General features: G+C 36.7%; 3 protein-coding genes across 3 annotated transcripts in view; 2 read left to right on the forward strand and 1 right to left on the reverse strand.

Moving 5' to 3' along the window:
* Positions 1 to 3,312: 3,312 nt before the first annotated feature.
* Positions 3,313 to 4,973, reverse strand: LOC144660959 (zinc finger MYM-type protein 2-like). The gene is made up of 2 exons (XM_078521679.1): positions 4,361 to 4,973; positions 3,313 to 4,286 (listed from the first exon to the last, which is right to left on the reverse strand). The coding sequence occupies exons 1-2, from the start codon at positions 4,534 to 4,536 to the stop codon at positions 3,359 to 3,361; spliced, it is 1,104 nt and encodes a 367-aa protein (XP_078377805.1). The 5' UTR covers positions 4,537 to 4,973; the 3' UTR covers positions 3,313 to 3,358.
* A 2,227-nt stretch (positions 4,974 to 7,200) lies between these two features.
* The window catches only part of LOC144659873 (chymotrypsinogen B-like), an 18,066-nt gene continuing 6,014 nt past the window's right edge, over positions 7,201 to 19,252 (forward strand). Inside the window, exons 1-3 of the mRNA XM_078520395.1 lie at positions 7,201 to 7,314; positions 8,327 to 8,679; positions 8,931 to 9,063. Of these exons, the coding sequence (XP_078376521.1) occupies positions 7,302 to 7,314; positions 8,327 to 8,679; positions 8,931 to 9,063 (499 nt within the window). The 5' untranslated portion in view covers positions 7,201 to 7,301. The remainder of the gene's footprint in view (positions 7,315 to 8,326; positions 8,680 to 8,930; positions 9,064 to 19,252) is intronic.
* Positions 12,135 to 14,995, forward strand: LOC144660969 (lactadherin-like). Its single transcript, XM_078521691.1, has 4 exons — positions 12,135 to 12,392; positions 12,777 to 12,909; positions 13,735 to 14,072; positions 14,963 to 14,995. Exons 1-4 carry the CDS (start codon positions 12,135 to 12,137, stop codon positions 14,993 to 14,995), a joined length of 762 nt encoding a protein of 253 aa, XP_078377817.1.

Consider the following 19,252-nt stretch of genomic DNA (forward strand, 5'->3'; position numbering starts at 1 on the left):
CAAAAATAAGTTTAAGTTCACGTCTAAATAAACCCAGTCATTTGTAACTACTACTATTTTTTATTTGTGACATGCAAATAACTACAGCATGCCTCTTTAATTCAGGTTTAGATATGTAGGCCACCACAGCAACATGAAATCCTATTGAAACTGTCATTGTCCATCTGGAGAATATTAAGATGAAAAGTCAGTGGCTGTAAGCCTTTTCTGTTGTGAAAGAGTAAGGAAGTGAAGCTGAGTTATTGGAAAGGTAAAGTAAAGTCTACAGAATGACCCAAAGAGATGGACACTGGGTTGATGACCTCCCCAAGACTTGTATTGTTAAAAGTCTTGATTTCAGTTAACTGAGGATTAGCATGCCATCTTCATTTTAGTGGTTTGTGAACTTACAATAAATGATAATAATTTAAATGTGCACATGATTGTATAGGTTTATTTTGAATATGCTTTGACATGCATGACTGTGTATATTACATGTACATGTAGCTGCCACAAGCTCATTGTTTTAAAATACTGTTCTTATGCACAGAATGTAAATAAGTTGGACTATGTCAAAAGGGACAAGGCTTGTAGGTTTTGTTGAAAGATCAGGATATCTTATTCTCCTCACAGCAAAAGAAGGTTGAATTTAAAATATTTTCTCAGAATGTTTGAACTTTCGATTTAGATTATTAGAAAGATTAGAATTTTTGAACTCTTTTTGGGGTCATTAGGGACATTGAGATCTTAAGGGTCATCAAAATTTATCTTAGAATTAATATATATTTTTTAATGAGGGCTTAAGGGTGTTCAGAATTTCTAAAAGTTCTGTTTTAGGGACGGCTTTATTGTGTTCAGAATTTCTGAGAGTTTTAGTGTGAGCATTATCGTATTCAGAATTTCTGAAAGTTTTAGTGGGAGCTGTGTCGTTTTCAGAATTTCTGAAAAGTTTTAGTGAGAGCTGTATCGTTTTCAGAATTTCTGAAAGTTTTAGTGAGAGCTGTATCGTTTTCAGAATTTCTGAAAGTTTTAGTGTGAGCTTTATCATATTCAGAATTTCTGAAAGTGTAAGTAAGGACTTTATAGTTTTCAGAATTTCTGAAAGTTTTAGTATGGAGCTTTATCGTATTCAGAATTTATGAAAGTTTTAGTGAGAGATTTATCGTATTCAGAATTTCTGAAAATTTTAGTGTGAGTTGTATCGTTTTCAGAATTTCTGAAAATTTTAATGAGGACTTGTTCGTTTTCAGAATTTCTGAAAGATTTAGTAAGGACTTGATCGTTTTCAGAATTTCTGAAAGTTTTAGTGAGGACTTATTTGTAATAAAGAAATCCACTCGGAAGAATTTTGTACTTCCGAGCAAACACAGTTGTCTTTCTTCTTAATTTTAGCGTAATATTTGGATTCAGGGCAAATGATGAAAATATTACTTTAAATAAAGTGGTGATTTTGCTTTTCCGCGAAAATTGCACAAATCATTTAAGGCCGGTTTTTGACTTTTTTCAAAAGAAACTCGAGTTTCTGCAACGCACAAAAAACATTTTCCGACTTAGGTTTAAATTTTACTAGTAAAAATGAGTAATTTTCAGAGTATTTACGTCATTCTCTCTAAATTTATCAAAATTGGAATGCCACATTTTAGTTTGGAACGCGTTCTTGACTGAGCTTGAAGAAGATTAAAGTTTTTACTCCTTAGTTGTTTGTTGTTTCTAAACTGCAACCTGTTGTAGAAAAATAATATTTATGGTTAAATTTCTAGCTTTCCTGGTGATTCTTTGTTTATTTGGAATCAGTTTTCTATTAATAGCTGACCTTATTTGGTATTTAATGTTGTCAAGAATTATGTTCGTCTCGACAAGACATTTTTCAAAAGGTGGTTAAAAGCATTAAATATAAGGAGAATTTGCCCGTCCAAAGGCGAATGCAAAACATCTTTTGGCAAATTTATGTCAATGTACGACAACTTAAAAGCGACTGTTGTCTTAAATTTGGACAAAGTTTGTCGATCCCATCAGAGTGAGAGTGAAGTTTCTAAACGAAAACGATGACTGTCGAGAAAGGCGGCAAAGTTTTGTTTCGCGTTTTAATTAAACACTACCGACAGTGAAATTCTCTTTTAAGACAAATCTCTTGTCAGGATCTCATTTTAACCATCTGCTATCTGTTGACAATTCCTTTTGTTTATAACGCATCGGTTCTGAGTTTCCAAAGAACTGTCGTTGCATTAATTTTACTTATACCCTAAGACTGTGCACTGGGCAAAGTTTGAGAGAAAACTTTTTTCGACCCGAAATGCGATGGACTCACTTAATGCGCAGGGATTTTTTATAATTTTTTACTTAATAGAAATCTCTTAACTTACTCTGCAAGAAGTTCTTGTTCAATTGTTGTATTCCGTTTAGTTAAGTTTCAAGTTTTAGTTTATTAATTCTGAAACGACGGTGTGAGTACTGGAGTTGCTTGAAAGGAATGCGATCAGTTCTGTTATGTGACATCAAAAGGAAACGGGGTATGTTCTGCTAGCAGATAACGAAACACGGATAGCATATATTTGTTGTATATACTTATATTCCACTTTGGGATTCATGATTTTTTTTGCGCCGTATAAAATCAATGAGCTGGAATGAAAGCGAATTTAAACAGCCATGTATGGAGAATGTTAGTTCCTGAGACTCAAGCTCTAAATCAAAATCTTTTCTTAATTACTTTCTATAACAATTACAATTATTGTCAAAATAGTAATTACCGATTGGAAAGATACTGTTCTCAAACATGTGATGTTCCTCTGGGAATCCTTCAGTCTGGAAAGATTATCCACCTGATTAAAGTCATGTATGATACGTACTTTTATCTTCACAAAAGCCATTATTGATAAGAGTACAAAAACGAGAATGTATATTCAATTGCTGAAATTTAAATATACTCTTCGGTTGAATATAGATGGATGTGAAGATACCCGGTCCAAACAAATAGCAATCAGTACACTATTGAGGTAAAATGAAACTTGCTATCCTTTCGATCTACTTGTAATTGTATTTGCAGTTACAACATATTAAAGGGACTATGTCACGGCTAAGTTATCTTATGTTATTAAATTTTGCCAAATATTCGCTATGAAACTAAATGTTTGCAAAGAAATTAATTCTTTGATACTAAATAACATTCAAAAACTCATTAATAATTCATAAGCCCATCAACCTATCAACTGGTCGATAATACGTCACATGGATCGACTTTATATTGATAAAACCTCTTCCTTATTAGTATGCGGTGTTTTATCAGATATAAAGTCACTGCACGTGATTTATGAATATTAATACATCAACTGAAACAACAAATGGTGGTGAATATTTAATGTTCTTTACACACGCAGTACATTTACTTTTGTACAAAATTAATAGTACAGTTGTTAAATACAGATCCAGAAAAATTCTGTATTACATTACTACCGTAATCTGGTAAAGGCATACTAGACAATAAATCATCTGAAACTTCGAAATTAAGATCAGCTGGCAAAAGCGACTCGTTTCCCATAACCTCTGCGTTTGACGCTTTGCCCGTAGTTTCCACATTTTCAGGTGGGCCTAAGATATTACTTATCTGGTGCTGTTGCGCCAAACTTGACTTTTCATACTTGAACAATGCATTTGATCGATGACCTGTTCTGTCTCTAATCAGTTTCTCATCGACTGACTCTTGAAACAAGCGTGTTGCGCATGTTACTCTTAAATTATGAGACGTTTTCCTTGGTACACCCGCTTTCACACAAAGCTTCTCAGGCAGAATCTTACTTAAAGTATGAATGCCGATAGGAATTTTCTGATAACTAAACTCATTTGGATGTGGCTTGAAGTAAAACGCATCAATTTCTTCGGCTAAGGACTTGACCTTCTCCAAGTACAAACTGTAACAATTGACAATACAAGGATAATGGTTTAAATTTTCCACTCTGCAGCAAACATGCTTTATTACGCGAGGAGTGTACTTGAGGTCTTTTAGACCACCATGAAATGTTTTGGAACGACTTTCATCAAATACAATACTATTTGCATCAACAATTTGGAAGTTACCATATCTCAAATCCCTATGTTCCTTTGCCCGAATACCGAAAAGTTTGCCATTATAAAAGTAAATAGTATTTACTAGTGTTTCAGCAGTGTGGCACCCAAGAAGACCTTTCTCCCAGAACATCTTTTCTTCTTCCAGGGAAATACCGACTTTCTCAGCTCTCTTCGTCTTTAAAGCAACTCCATCTGCAGTCAAATCCTTCATTTCAGCGTCTAAAACTCGTCTAAATGTGTTCAACCTGCAAAATAATACACAAACATCAGACAAAACTTATACTAACAGTTCAGGACAAGGAAAATTATTAGCAATTACCTGTGCTCATTCTTGTCCATTATCCTCACTGCATCAGAACCATTTGTATCCTCCAGAAAGCGCTGAATTCCACACACAATGCTGTACAGCGACCGGGGAGGGTACCTTTCACCATTCTCTTTGCACACTTCTTCGACAAATTTAATCAGCCAAAAGTTCAATGACTCAGCCGTCATACTGGTTATGTCAGTGTCCAAGCGTTGCACTTTAGAGTTATCAGTTCTGAAGGCGCAAGGCTCGATTGCTGGACTTTTGTTTTTCCTACTATTCTGCCATTCCCGAAAAATTTTCAAGGATTACTTTGTCACTGCCTGTGTTGACTTTGGGGTAGCACTTTCTACTAATTTCCTCTCTTCCTCGGCATTTTTAGGCTTCCGAAAAGCCCTGGAAGTGGACGCCATGTCCTCTTCGTTCAGTTCAAAACACGTGTGAGATTTGATTTTCTTGCATACTGATTTTCTACGTAATATTTTTTTCGTATGCTAATTTCCAACGTCCACATGAACTCTATTGGGACACGCTTATTTAGGAATGTCTTTGAAGCCGTTCAATAAACTCGCAGATCGTGCTTTATCAAGTCTAAAACACTCGGCTGCGCCTCGTGTTTTAAACTTGATAAAGCACTCCTGCTTGTTTATTAAACATTACAAACCATAGCTTCATGGCAGCCAAATGTGTCTCTCGGGCGTCATAAATTAAAGTTACAAGCAGACAAGATTAACTTTGAAAACTGTTCCGCCGGACCATATTTCAAAAGCCCACATCGCAATCCGTTTAAATCTTCGACACTTTTGGCCATCCGTTCCTTCTTTTGCATTTCGTGTGTTATTTAAATATTCCTTCACTGTTTTAAGAGGTTATTTTATACATTTAAACAAATTTGATGGTCATTTCCTATGCCTAAGTTTGGCTAAAATCCGTGACACGGTCCCTTTAACTAACGAACTCTAATTGGATTGCATGTGCCCCGACGTTTTCTTTTTGTATATTTACAAATTTGTTACTTAAATCAGACGAAACAGTAAAACTAAAAAAAATATCAATCATCAACTTGAGTTAAATTCGTGGTGTTGAATAGCAAAAGAAAATTAATTTAATTTTATATCGTACATATTGTAGATATACAGTTGAATCCTGATAACTCGAACCTTCAAGGGTAATCGGAAAAGGTTCGATATATCGGGAGTTTGAGTTGTCGAGGGTAAAATAAGTAAGAAAATGAGATGAAAGGGAATCGGAAAAACAAACCGCGAATAGCATCGTTGTATGAAAACTAAAACATAAAGTCCCAAGCAGTGAGAAAACACAACGCATGCAAATAATCATGCACGTACAATGTTATTTTCAGTTTATCTATTTTAAAATCAAATTGTTCTTTTCATTTGTAAAGAGTGTTGATTTGTACATTAATCTCTGAGTACGTAACGAGGGTATATAAATGTATTCAAACAGCTGTATTTCCCATTTTCGATTTGGATTACACAAGGGAACAGATTGAACGCAGTAAAGAAGGTAAGTGGGCTAGCAAGGAAGCTTCAGTTGTTTCCCGACGTTATGTTTCTGGGCACCCATGTTGCGTCATTGTGTCCGTGCACGATTCCGCCAAACCTTTTTTTTATTTTTCTTAAAAAAATAAAAAAGCAAATTTTTATTGAACTATACAGTAAAGTTGCCTTTTTTCAGCCCTTTGTTTATCAATAATTATTCTCTTTAATTCAAAATGAAATGGTTGAATGGAAATTGGCTTTTCCAATAAAAATAATAAAAAAACGGTTGGACGTAATCGTTTACGGACCCATTGCCCTGGTCTCTATATATTTTTTAATTGTCCCTTAAAATAACGAAGAATTATTGAGTTATTCGATTTTGGCAAAGCCATAAAAAGCGGAGCTGCCAATTTATATATATATTTTCCAATACTATTTACACTCTTGTCAATTAGCAGTAAAATATTAAAAGAACAGCGGTACATACAGGATAAATTTAAATCACTCACGGTTCAGCCAAGTATACGGCTGAACAAAATTTGCTTTCAGCGCTGCACATTATCATGAAGCAGAACAGAACGAGATGAATCCACCAGGATAAAATAGTATCGTTTGTAGATCAACGTCACCGCATTGAACTGAGTCAGTAAGAGTTGCCTACGTACGCACGAACTTATTAAAAATGTTGATATTTTTTTTAACATAAATCGACAGTAATTTCTTTATTTCTTGACGTTTTCACAGTTTGAACAACTTTTGTACCGTAATTCTTCTATACGAGAACAAACGAATCTGAAAGAGTTATTCAGTATAGTTTAATTGGAATTTTGATGATAGCGAATGAAGTTGTTCCCAGTTGTTTTAAAATGTCCACTTGTTTTTTTTTTTCACAGCAAACGCGTAGTCTTAATTTTTAGAACAAGTTGATGTTAAATGTAGTTAGTTTTGGTCGATAGGGGGAACTTCACTTAAAAAGGCTGTGCAGTTCCTTTCAATTCGTGCGAAAAAAATACTGCTCAAAACATAAAACAGGTGGCAAGATAAAAGGAAAATATCTTTCTCTTTGTTGTTATTATATCATGTTTTATTTTTATTATTATTATTATTTATATTGTTATTAGTATGACGTCTTTATTAAACTCTTTCGGTCTGGTGGGCTTACCATTTTTCTTAGTGATGGGACACCGCTCGCACCCGCCGAGGACCTCCACAATAATAAGTGAAGAACAATTTGAAGTACAATTAAGAATAACTAAAATGTTAAAAAACTAAAGTTGCGACACTTTTCTAGATTTTTTGCAGTCTTTCATTTGGAACAAGGCAGTAGGGGAGATATGTCTTCTTTACCGCTTTTTTTTATAAAGACTGTTGCAACGCTTCTCTACAAATCTTCCGTTCCGGTACAGGGAAGCAATGTAGATGTACAGAAGCCTTCAGAGAGGTTTACTGAAGTAATGGCTGATGCAGGTAAATACAGTAGAACCAGCGGGTAAGAATATCATATGAAAGAACCTGTTGGGCTGAAATTTGCAATTAAACGCCGATTTTATTAAAACTTATTTAGCCTAAAAATTGGAAACAGGTTCTTATTTTCTAAAATTGATAAAAAAAATTACTTTTGAGAAAATAAGTTTGGACAAGGCATTATTCTACATGTATAAAATGTTATGTTCTGAATAATTATTGCTTCATTTTTATACATGAACACATAATTTTGTAATAGCACTAAAAGTTTTATTAGCAAAAATGTAAATGAGAACCTATTGGAAATCCAAAAAACTTAAATTTGAAGAAAGAGGAATTTTACTCGCCGGTTTTTACTGTATAAGATTTATCGCTTGAAGGAACAACCAATTCTTTCAACGCATGAAAAATAGGTATTTAATAGCACAACTTTTATCAAGACGATTTTTGTAAGATCTTAGCTTTTTTCCAGAGCTAGCGAAGAAATACATTCATGGAATTAGAAAATAGTTTCTCTTTGTTTTCTTAGCCTGCTATTTCTGATCGCAAAACAATGTTTATTTTAGCCGAAGTAGACCATGTTGTTGTTCAGCAGAATTTCAATTACTTTCAAACTATAAGTGCTTTCGGTTTATCTTTGAGGTTTAGGGGAAATGTGGTACTCTAAACCAATGACGCTACATACGAAAACACTGCAACTACTAACAAGTGACTATACTCATTCTTTTAAAAACCATAAAAAATACTAAAGAAACTACAATCACCGATCAGGGGGTGGCGCAAGATTTTTCAAACAATCATAAAACTAAGTGATGATAAAAAAAAACACTCTGACTAGAAAATTCAAAACTCGAAGCAAATGTTTGCCGCCGACACGAAGCACGCCTTTATTGTTTATGGGTTCACTGAGCATTTTAATGCAACTCAAAAGCAAAATTCAATTAAAATTACTAACGACGCACAAGTTAAAGCCATTCTTACTATGTTGTAACCTGATGCTATCACTAACACATAGGAACAGCTGCCTGCTTCAGAAATGCTGTTGGTGTTGCCAACCCGAGGATTATCCTTGATAAACAGATGACGTGTTCTTTTTACGACTCGACGCGCTCTAGCTTCCGACCCGCTCATGCGCGGCTAAACTCCAACAGTGGCTACGGATGGTGTGCTTATACAATTGCAGAAGACATCTGGCTTCAGGTTGACCTTGGGCAGCTATTTAAAGTGTGTGGTGTTGCTATTCAGGGATCTCGAAGGATCAACGGTGTTTCTTGGTACATGCGTAATATTAAGTGGTCATTTAAACTGACTTACTCACAGGATGGAAAAAACTGGACAACTTATAAGGATGAAAATGGCAACGAAATGGTAAGGTTTAACATTTTTCGGTGCCGTGTCGGTAAATATTGAGATATGTTTTCCTTCCCCGGACACTCGCTTACAAACCTCTTCTTATCTCCTATGTCTGCTAACGATAAATCATTTCGTTTGGTTAGAAACCATTAGAATCTCTCCCCTTCGTTGCCTTATCGACATTCAATAGCCAAAGAAAATCACTAGTTCTTCATTGGCACCTTAATTTCATACTGTTTGACTAATTCTACTGCACACTTTTAAAGGAATTTCACAGCCAAAGCATCAGTACCACAGTTCACCAGCTCAAGTTAAAACCATTGTCTGCAAGATATCTTCGCTTTATTCCAACTGAGCTGAAAAAATGGTGCTGTCTCAGAGTGGAGGTGTATGGCACAAGTGAGTTATTATCATATTTTTACAACAGGCATACTTGGAATAAATTAACTTAAAAATTCAAAATGGCGCATCCAAGATGGTGAAGCCAAGATGACAACGGTGTCAATATAAAGACGTCATAGTGACGTCATTGTCGTTGCTTTTGAAAACCCATGGGTTTCTCAAGTAATAAAAATCTTGAAAGACACGTTGTAGTGAGCAGTTTGTGGTGATCCATTCAACTGCGATAGAAATATTTATCAAATACTATTTCAGCCAATTTAAGTCTATATGTCATGTCGTAATAGGTCAAATCACGTCATAATGACACCAGAACAACCACAGTTGCCATAATTACCTTATTCGGTGTGCAGTGTCAATTTGGTGATCAAAAGATAAACCGTTTCAAAATAACAAAGGGGACCCCTCCCAGGTCTGTTATATACTAAATGGAATAGTAATTTTAAGTTCTGCAGATTTTAGTTCTTTTTGGCTCTTTTTTCTTTCAAGGGACATAGGTAAATACTTAAATTAAAAAATTTCATCCATGTTATTAAATAACTTTTGAGTCTTAATTGCGGCTACAACCTTTGAGCACGTGCGTCCGTTTATCACGGCGTCCGTTCACTTTGTTCGGGATCAAATTATACGCAACTGGACGCCTTTTTTCCTCCTCTTTTGTTATCTTTCTTTTTTATTATCCTCCTCACAGTAGCCAGCAGCTCAAGCCACGTTTCTTCCACGGGAAAATACAGGCCTTATCACGGTTTTTACGCCATTATGACGAGTAGGCAAAGCGGGTAGAAATTACAGTGTTTGTGTGGAAATCCGACGGCAAATCGTCTTAAAATTGAATTCTGGACAACTTATGAATTGTAAAGTTAAGATACTAGGCAAAGGATTTTATTAGCCGAGTGAATGATGTAGCTGGGCTAGAAAGCGTGAAGTTTTTAATTTCCCATTCATTTGTTTATATTTTCTTCCGCATGATTGACGTGGCTCGCGGGAAAAAAAAGACAAATGTATGGAAAAATTAAAAACGTAACTGAACGTTTTCAAGCCCAGCGACTAACCTTCAAACTTGGCGAATAAAAACATTTGCCGAGCATCTTAATTTTACAATCATAAATTGACCAGAATTCAATTGTTCCTCGCGAAGCGAGGCCGAAGGCCGAGCGTAGCGGGGTGTATAATTTTGTCTCTCAGGCGGGATGAAATCTCGTGTGGAGTTTACGGTCATATATATGTATTTATTTATTTATTTGTGAGCTTGGTGTGTGGCGGAAATGACGTCACACGGCCGCCGCGCGCTGGTGGCCTAATGGTAGGGTGTAAGGTGTCGAACTTGAAATCAGACCTTCGGGACTGAGGCGGGGGCTCGAATCCGGCTAGGTTTTTTTTTTTTTTCTTTTTTTTTTTTTTGTGGGTTCGAATCCTGAGCCTTTCATTTTTATCGTTTTTCTTTTCGGATTAAAATAACACTAATTTCCACATAATACTCCCTCAACGCCTATTTAGGCTATTTAACTGCTGATGTTGAAAACTGTTCATTGTTGTATGAAAATTTGCCATTTCGTTCTGAACCCATTGTTGCTGATGTAAAGGCTGATCGGGATTTCTCCATCCATTGGAAAGATAATCATCTCTGTTTAGTTCCTGTTGCTGTTGCTGTAATTGTTGTTGTTGTCTACGCGTGGCACTATTTTCTCGAGCACACTGTAATCGAATATTTCTCTCCTCCTCCGATTCTAATTGTAAGCACGCTGCATCACGTTCCCTTCTTAATTGTAATCTATCCTGTCTGTAATCGTGCAGTTCGTTGTTGTTCAGTTTCTGTTTGTATTCTGTCTGCTGTGTTTTGTCCGTTACAAGGCAACAATAACCCAGAGCTTCGCGAGGCCCTGCGAGTCACGTATTACTAGTATATTTGCCGTCGGATTCTCATTCAAACACTGTAATTTCTACCCGCGTTGCCTACTAAAACCGTGATAAGGCCTCTTCAATAAAACCTTTGTACACCTGTACTCTGCTACACAATGGACCGTTAATGATAGTTAAACGTGTAGCGCTACACATGCGAAATTTGACAAGTGTAATTTACAAGCGTAGCTATTGTTCTCAACCTTAAAGATGACTTCCAGTCCGTACTGTGCAGACTCAGGGTTTGTTTTCATTTTTGTTTTGAATTCGTTGAAACGTTAAACTTCGGTGATTGCGTACATGAAGTTTTTTAGTTCGCCATTACAGATCGTTTCGTTCAAGAATTCACGATGCGCTAAAACGTCGGTTTGAAATACCGTCGAGCTTCTTTAACTCGTTGTTATTGTTTTGCAAGGATATCTGGCGTTAATAATGAAGAAAAAGGTAAGTTTTGTCCCGGAATTTTTAGTTTTGCTTGTAAACATTCCTTCGCATGTGGGCTCACATAAACATTGCAGCCGAGATTGCGCAGTACGGGCTGGAATTCATCTTTAACACCCGCTTTCAGTATTACGTGAATAGTTTTCTTTCTAAAACCATATTTCGACATCACCTTTTCGACGTGCTGTTTGTAATGAGCCAATCAAAACCGATGTATACCGTTGTTTGTTTAATGTACATGAACCTACAAGGTCAGAAGGTCATGCTAGTGGGCTTTGATTGGCGGATTTCGATCCGTGTTGTTTTCGCATGTCGAAAGATGGATGTCGACAGAAAGCCGCTATGCATGTAATACTGAAACCGAGTGTAAAACAATAGCTACATTTGTAAGTCACACTTGTAAATTTAATGTTGTATTAAATCGGCCCTAGTTCAATAAAACATTTCACAGGAGTCTAACTTGTTTTTTTCTCAAACCCTCTTGTATTTACTATTCGAACTTCATTACAGCGCCTGCTGTAGCGTTGAAATAGACTTTTAACGAGTAAACGTCCGTGAGCTGTTCCCCACCGTTTCACAAGTTGAATAGTTTATTATCACTTACGACAATGTGTAGGAGAAACTATTCTAACTCTACTCAAACGTAATCCATTCACTTAGACAAAGAATTCTCCGACTGCTTCAGTGATGCGATTGGGGTTGCCAATCCAAGTATCATCTCTAATAAACAGATGACGGCTTCTTCTTACGTAAAACACTGGTACCAACCCGAACAAGGTAGGCTAAACTTTAACCGTGCGTGGCGTGCAAGCACCCCTGGAAGAAGAAATGAATGGCTTCAGATTGATTTTGGACAGTTATTTGAAGTGTGTGGTGTTGCTACTCAGGGAAACGGTGCATACGGTATGTGGGTCACGCCATTTAAGTTGTCTTACTCACAGGATGGAAAATACTGCATACGTTATAGGGATGAAAATGGCAATGAAAAGGTAACATTTAAAGGGACTATGTCACTGATTTTACCAGAATTTTTAACAGCCAAAATTAAAGATTGTGTTGCAGCAGAAAACCTAAAAATAAAAGTTCATTTTTATTAAAAGTTGCTATTAGAGCACTGAAACTGTCAACGAGCATCTTTGGCTGCAGATGGCTAGGATGGAAACGTAAGTAAGGGTTGCTTCTTCAAGTTGTTTCCGCGCGTCTTAAAAAAATATCTCGATATTTTTAACTGTAGCTTGACTTCCACCAAATTGTTCCTTGGGCCGTGGATATTTAACTATTGTTTTCATCGTCATCATCATCATTATCATAATCGTATATCATTACTATTTTTGTCATAATCATTATTATTTTTATTATTATTATTATTACAGGTATTTCATAGGTACGGTGGAAGAACCACAGTTGACCAGCACAAGTTAAAACGTATATATGCAAGATATATTCGCTTTTATCTAACTAATCAGCATCGACATAACTGTCTTAGAGTAGAGGTGTATGGCACGGGTGAGTTATTGCATTTTCTTTTACTCCTTAAAGCATGTCTTTATTCGCATGGTATGTTTTAAAAACTATCCAATGCTCTATTATTTTAACCCTCGGACTTACAAGCAAATTCATAACCCCACCATCGTACAAGGGAGGGGGGGGGGGTGGTAGGAACCCCTCCCCGGAATTTTCGTTTAATTAAGGTGTAGCAGGATCCTGGGTGTAGTAAATTATTTTGCAAAGAGAAGAAAGCTCTTTTTTGTCAAGAAGGTTTTAATTCAAGGTTCTTTCTAATAACATCACCTCTCGTGGTCTTCAAATAGCTTTTTTATCGATAAAGCCTCGCGTGAACTTGCAATTCATTTTGGCCACCCAACGCAAGTTTAAGTCGTGACTAAAAGAGACACTGTTACGAACCTCGCCTCAAAATTTCTAAAGCCTGAAGACCTATGGAAAGCTACTAATAGTGGTCACGTTGTGATACTGTGAAGAAACTGATATCTCAGCTAAAAAAGTTAGGCTGACTATTTTAATGTCTTCCCTTGCTGCCTGAAACAAAAAAAGCTAGAAACTAGTAACGTCTCTCCTCGAGACCCTCAACGACAATTCACGTTATATCTTTTCCTTGACGTTTTAGGCGCTTGTCGTACACAAGTGTGAGTACTTTTGTTAATTTTAGTACTTTTTTTACCGAAAAGCAGAAAAAAAACAGTGACAGTATCTACTTTAATTACGTAAAAATGATTTCGTCTCCATGTGGTGGCCAGTTGAGAGGCTGATTTTCATTGCCTTCTTCACGCAAGGGAAAACTACTCTATTTTCTAACCTAACGCTTTCATTTAGACGTCTCTGCCTGCTTCGGTAATGCTGTTGGTGTTGCCAATCCCTATATTATCCAACCTTCCATGATGTCGGCTTCTTCTTCCTACGCCTCTAGCCACCGACCCTTTTATGGTCGGCTCAACTACAATAGGAAAGATGGATGGTGTGCGTATGATCCTGACAGGAACGACGATTGGCTTCAGGTTGACCTTGGGCAGCAGTTTCTAGTGTGTGGTGTTGCTTCTCAGGGAGACAGTCAGTACGATCCATGGGATAGCTGGGTCACGGCATTCAAGCTGTTTTACTCGCAGGACAAAAAACACTGGAAAATTTATAGGGATGAAAATGGCAACGACATGGTAAGATTTTATATAATTTGGAAAAAAGACATGGCCGCAAGCAGGCTCGATCACCTTGTGATCACACGCACGATCTCAGACACGACCAGCAAAAACGTGAAATGTTAAGGTGGCTCTGAAACTCCTCCGGAGAATTTTTTAACTTTGCGAAAAGTTGCATCTTAGCATGCTGATTATTATTCGATAATAAAAATGGGGTCATCGGACTTGTTTTTGGCTCGTGTCGTATGACGTTGTCATGATGACACGAGAATATTCTACAGGGGGAGAAATGCATTCCATGCGTGTTTGCTTTCTGAGGCCGCCGAATTTTCCCGCCATGTCAACATTTTTCCCGCCATGTCAACATTTGCTTTGTGAGGCCGCGGAATTTTCCCGCCATGTCAACATTTGCTTTGTGATCTGAGGCCGCCGGAATTTAATATCAAAGAACAGATAATGTTTCTTAAAAAAGGTCGCAACTAACGCGCTGGTTTATCAAACTGTAGGTTAGGAGTATTTATTGTAAAGAACTTATTATGTAAAAATACAGGCACGCTTTACTGTTCTTAAAATTTATTTCTTTTTTTTACGTTTATTGCTGTAGTTAGTTCACAGTCCTATACACAGGGCACAGAGGAGTCAAGTTTGTCCGCAATTCAAAATCTCCACCGTGCAAAACGACTTTCAGAGCAATCGTGCAAGCGTACGTGATACAGCGCCGTCATGCGATACTTGTTTACAGATCATCTGGTGACTACGGAACATCACTGGTGACTACGGAACATCACTGGTGACTACGGAAAATCACTTAATACCAAACAGTGAAAAAGAACACGCAATAGCCATGCTTTTAAGTATAGGATGCCAAAAGTATCTAAGGACGTTTTTAAGTTTTCTTTTTTTCCTAGATCAATAACAGAGTGGAACTTACTGCCCGCTGACTTAGTGAATTGCAAGTCATTATCGAATTTTAAATAAAATTTAGGGAAGCATGTAAACAAGTAAATTGTAACTAAGTATTTTTATATCTTTTTTATGCATGTAAATTTTGTTTTTTATTTTGTATCTATTTTTTATTGTTGATGTGATGTCTTAAACGATGTTATCAACTTAATAAATGTAGATGTAGATTTCGTATTCCGACAATGGTCGCCTGGGGCGATAAAATCGTCGCCCGAAGTGCGACGATTTTTACGATCTGTAAACAAGCATCGGATAACGGCGCTGTATCACGTACGCTTGCATGACCGCTTTGAAGGTCGTTTTGCACGTTAGAGATTTTGAATTGCGGACAAACTTGACTCCTCTGTGCCCTGTGTCCTATACGGGTCTTCTGATCGGTGTATCAAGCACAACAGATTCGGTGCACTCCCACGATGAGGTCAAAGTGAACGTCACGACCCTCTCTGGAGAGAGAGATAAAGCTACAGTAGCTTTATCTATCTTTATCTTTATATACACGTATTTTGGGTCAAAGTGTAGGGCAATTAGGAAACAGATAAAGGCTATTGCTGAAAGATTTGTCGAAGAGGATGTCACTTCAGAAGACGAAAGAATTGCAGAAAATCGGATATCTGAAAGTGAAATCAAAAATGTGGAAACTTTGCTTGGTAGTGTGCGTGAGTTTATTGAAACGTGAGGTTGGAAACCCCATCACAAACAACAAGGGAGAATCCGTGACTTTCAGTTGACCTTTTTGTATATTTAAGAACTACCTGTGAGAAATACTGGACAGATTAAGTCAGTCGCTTGTAGAGTATAAGTATAGAATGAATGCTTAGTGAACCAAAGTGCAATTGAGCGTTTTTCCACAGCTAAGTATCTGTCTGAATTCTTTTTCTGCTGTTATTGGAGTCCTATAACTGTTCAACGGCCAGATGCTGAAGTGTACTTTGAATTTTAGTGAAGCCTACTTTCGGCTGCTTGGGAAATCGCTCTGATAAGGTTTCTGAATTGATTGTCGCAAAAAAAACAAGAGCCGGGTGAGACATTGATTGTTATCAAAAAGCAAATGGACTCGACAATTTAGAGATAAGGCCTCTTAGCAAGCCGAAAGGAGATCGCGCAACAAGTGTACTTAAGTGCTAGTATGGAAAGTCAAGGGGCAGATTGTTATAATCAGAATTGTAGATTGTTGACTTGTCGTGGACATTTGTACTAAACTGTTGGTAATAAAGTTGAAATACAGTCCTACGTTATTACTGAGTGGAAAATTCCATCAAGAGTTTCGTATATCGTGTTGTGAATGTTACAACTTTTATCGAGCGACGAAAGTAGCTTTAGTTTTAGATAAAATTTTAGGGGTGAGGAGTCTAAATGTTTATTTATGTTAGATACACGCTTTTCAATTTTCGATATCTTTGCAAGCAATAAATAGACGTGAAAAGCGATCTCTTTTTTTAAATAAATTCTGAAAAGTGACACGAGACACTAAGACCAGAGGGCTTTTGATTGAGTTATAAGCACTAGTGGTAACTGATAAATATTTTTGGGCACTGACCCATCAAAGTATAACAGCTGAAAAGTACTGAAAACTGTTTTTAGCCTCCTTAAGAAGTGATGCAATTAAAAGAGAAGTTCATTCTACTGTACTTCGATGGCACTTTTTCTCTTCACACCAGCGAAAAGTAGTTACAAGATTTGTTAAACACCAAAATTTCACCTTGTAAGGCATATTTAACCCTATGGGATCCTCGCGTGATGTTGTCCGAAAATCGAGAACTAGCCTTCGCCATCATGAAGTAACTTAGCAGCCAGGCAAGTTCAACCTGACGTTTGGCAGGGAGTTTAATCATTGTTTAATAGTTTTTTACGTGAATGCCTTTTTGCGCAGTATCATTTTGCAGTGCATGGCTGCGGCCGGTGCTTGATTTTTTGGACTACTTCAGACTCTTCAGACAACGATTTTGTAAAGTTTAAATACTCTTTGGAAGCTGAAATTGTTGGCAATAACATATCTTTGTAAAACCTTTTCGTTTTCATTAATTAATTCATTAATAATTGTGTCATTCTGGGGTGAACTTGTCCTTTCAACCCAGGCCGTAAACGGTATCCTCCGAAATATCTGAAACTCACAACTTGCTTTCTATATAAACACTTAAATTTAATGCTACATGACTGCTATTATTTTTTTTTTATTTTTAATCCCAACACCATTTGCTTTCTACTGTACACGTTTACAGGTATTTTACAGAAACGGCAAGAGTGTCACAGTTGACAAGCACAAGTTGAAACCTATTTATGCAAGATACATTCGCTTCAATCCAATACAGCGGCATAATTGGAACTGTCTCAGAGTGGAGGTGTATGGCAGTGGTGAGTTATAAACTTTGCTTTATTTGACTAATTTATTTTTCCCGTCAATCAACCGGTATTTTTAGTGTGAACCCCCTATAAGTGTAAACCTCAGTCAAGCGGAGTTAAATTACGCGTTCTCTTTTTAAAGGAACTATGTCACGGTATTTTGAGTCTTTTTTCTGTTTTCTTTTAAATTTGAAGAAAACCTCAAAATAATAATAGTTTTCTAAGGTAGAAAAACACCAACGGATTACGAATGACAAACTGGAAAAAATCTTGCCATGTTTTCATGATGCGTTGTCCGTGACGTAGCTCCTTTAAACAAAGTTTAAATAATCAAATTCTTTCGCAATCATTCACGAAATTCCATAAGGCCAGTTAAGGTCATTGCCCTGAAATAGAACTGAACACATTTTTTTAACCAAACTTCGCCTACTGGTTTATTAGTTTACGGGAACTTAAATTTTGAAATAAAAAGGGGGGTCACCAGATTCATTTAGGAGCAGGAAGACCATGTATATTCCATATAATTCCTTTATAATTCCTCTGCGAGTACTTGCAAAGAACACTTTTTTAGCGAAAATTTATTTTTCAAACACATGAATTGATCTGTTTTCATTTTACAGAAAGAATTTGATCGCTACACCAAAAATATGAAAAAAAAAAAATTGATAGGTCACCAGGCTCGTTTAGGAGAAAGTGACAATTTACTTCTCTCGCGGACTAAGCCGCATAGAAAAAAGCCGCCATTTTGTTGATGTTCGCGCGCGCGCGCGCGCGCTAATTACGCATAAAATTCTGCGCAGTAAGGATGCGCAATGCAATACAGGGCAATGACCTTAACATGTATACTTAAAATAACATATTTTCCGACATTTTTGAAAAAAAAGGTATCAATCTAAGTGTTAAAGAACCAAAACCAAACTAGCTCCACTGCATGCTTATTATTTAAGGTGTCACGGAAGAAAAATTGGCGTTTGTGTTCCAAGTGAAATTGTGTGCGAACCAACAACGCTAAAGTATATATTTTCTGAAAGCTTATTGAATATAGATTGTAATTAAAGGATTCTATTTTTATCATATGAACATATATAATAAGCAACGTCAGCACTTTGTTTGCAATTATGATGCCGCGCAACACATGGTTTATTTGAGAGCACGTTTTACTGAGCGAATGTGATGTACATATATTGGGCTAAACGAGGGTGTCTCAGATTTTTCTTTTTTTCCCCATTATTTTTTGTAAATTTTTCAACTTGAAAAGGCACTCAAAACGCCATTTTTAAGTTTAAAAGTTAAAAAAAATAATGGAGTAAGAAACTAAAATCCGACACACTCTTTTTACACCAATATATGTAGATCAAATTCAGCATAAAAGTTTAGGCGCTCATGTTTTCGTGTTCTCAAATAAACCTAATGTTGGGCAACATCATAATTGCAAACAAAATGCTGACGTTGCTTATTATAGTCTACATGATCATACAAAATCCAAAACTAGAATCTATATTACATAACCTTTATTGGGGCAAGTATTTATGGTTTGCAACAGAAGTACATGATCTAGAAGTCCACATCTCTGGTAATGGGTCTTGTGCTATCGGATTTGCGTGTGTGCTATTTTTAGAACAAGCCTCGCGCGTGAGACGCGCGAGAAAATGACGTACACGGCTTTTGCCGCGAACTAGTAACCAATCGCGTGAAAGTATTTTTTACAGCGCGCTTTTGATTGGTTGAACAAATTTTTGAAGTTGAGCAAGAAGACCCGAACTGCTGAAAACAAGGTAACGGCCAGGCGAACGGCACCACGAAGACCACGAAATGTCTTACTGTTCAAGTTTATCAAAACTTGCATTAATTAGTGAGGATTTAAACTTACCAGATACGAATCACTGGTCTCCTGT

Source organism: Oculina patagonica, chromosome 7 (assembly GCF_052425735.1).
Source record: "Oculina patagonica isolate OP01 chromosome 7, crgOcupat, whole genome shotgun sequence".
Lineage (NCBI taxonomy): Eukaryota > Metazoa > Cnidaria > Anthozoa > Scleractinia > Oculinidae > Oculina > Oculina patagonica.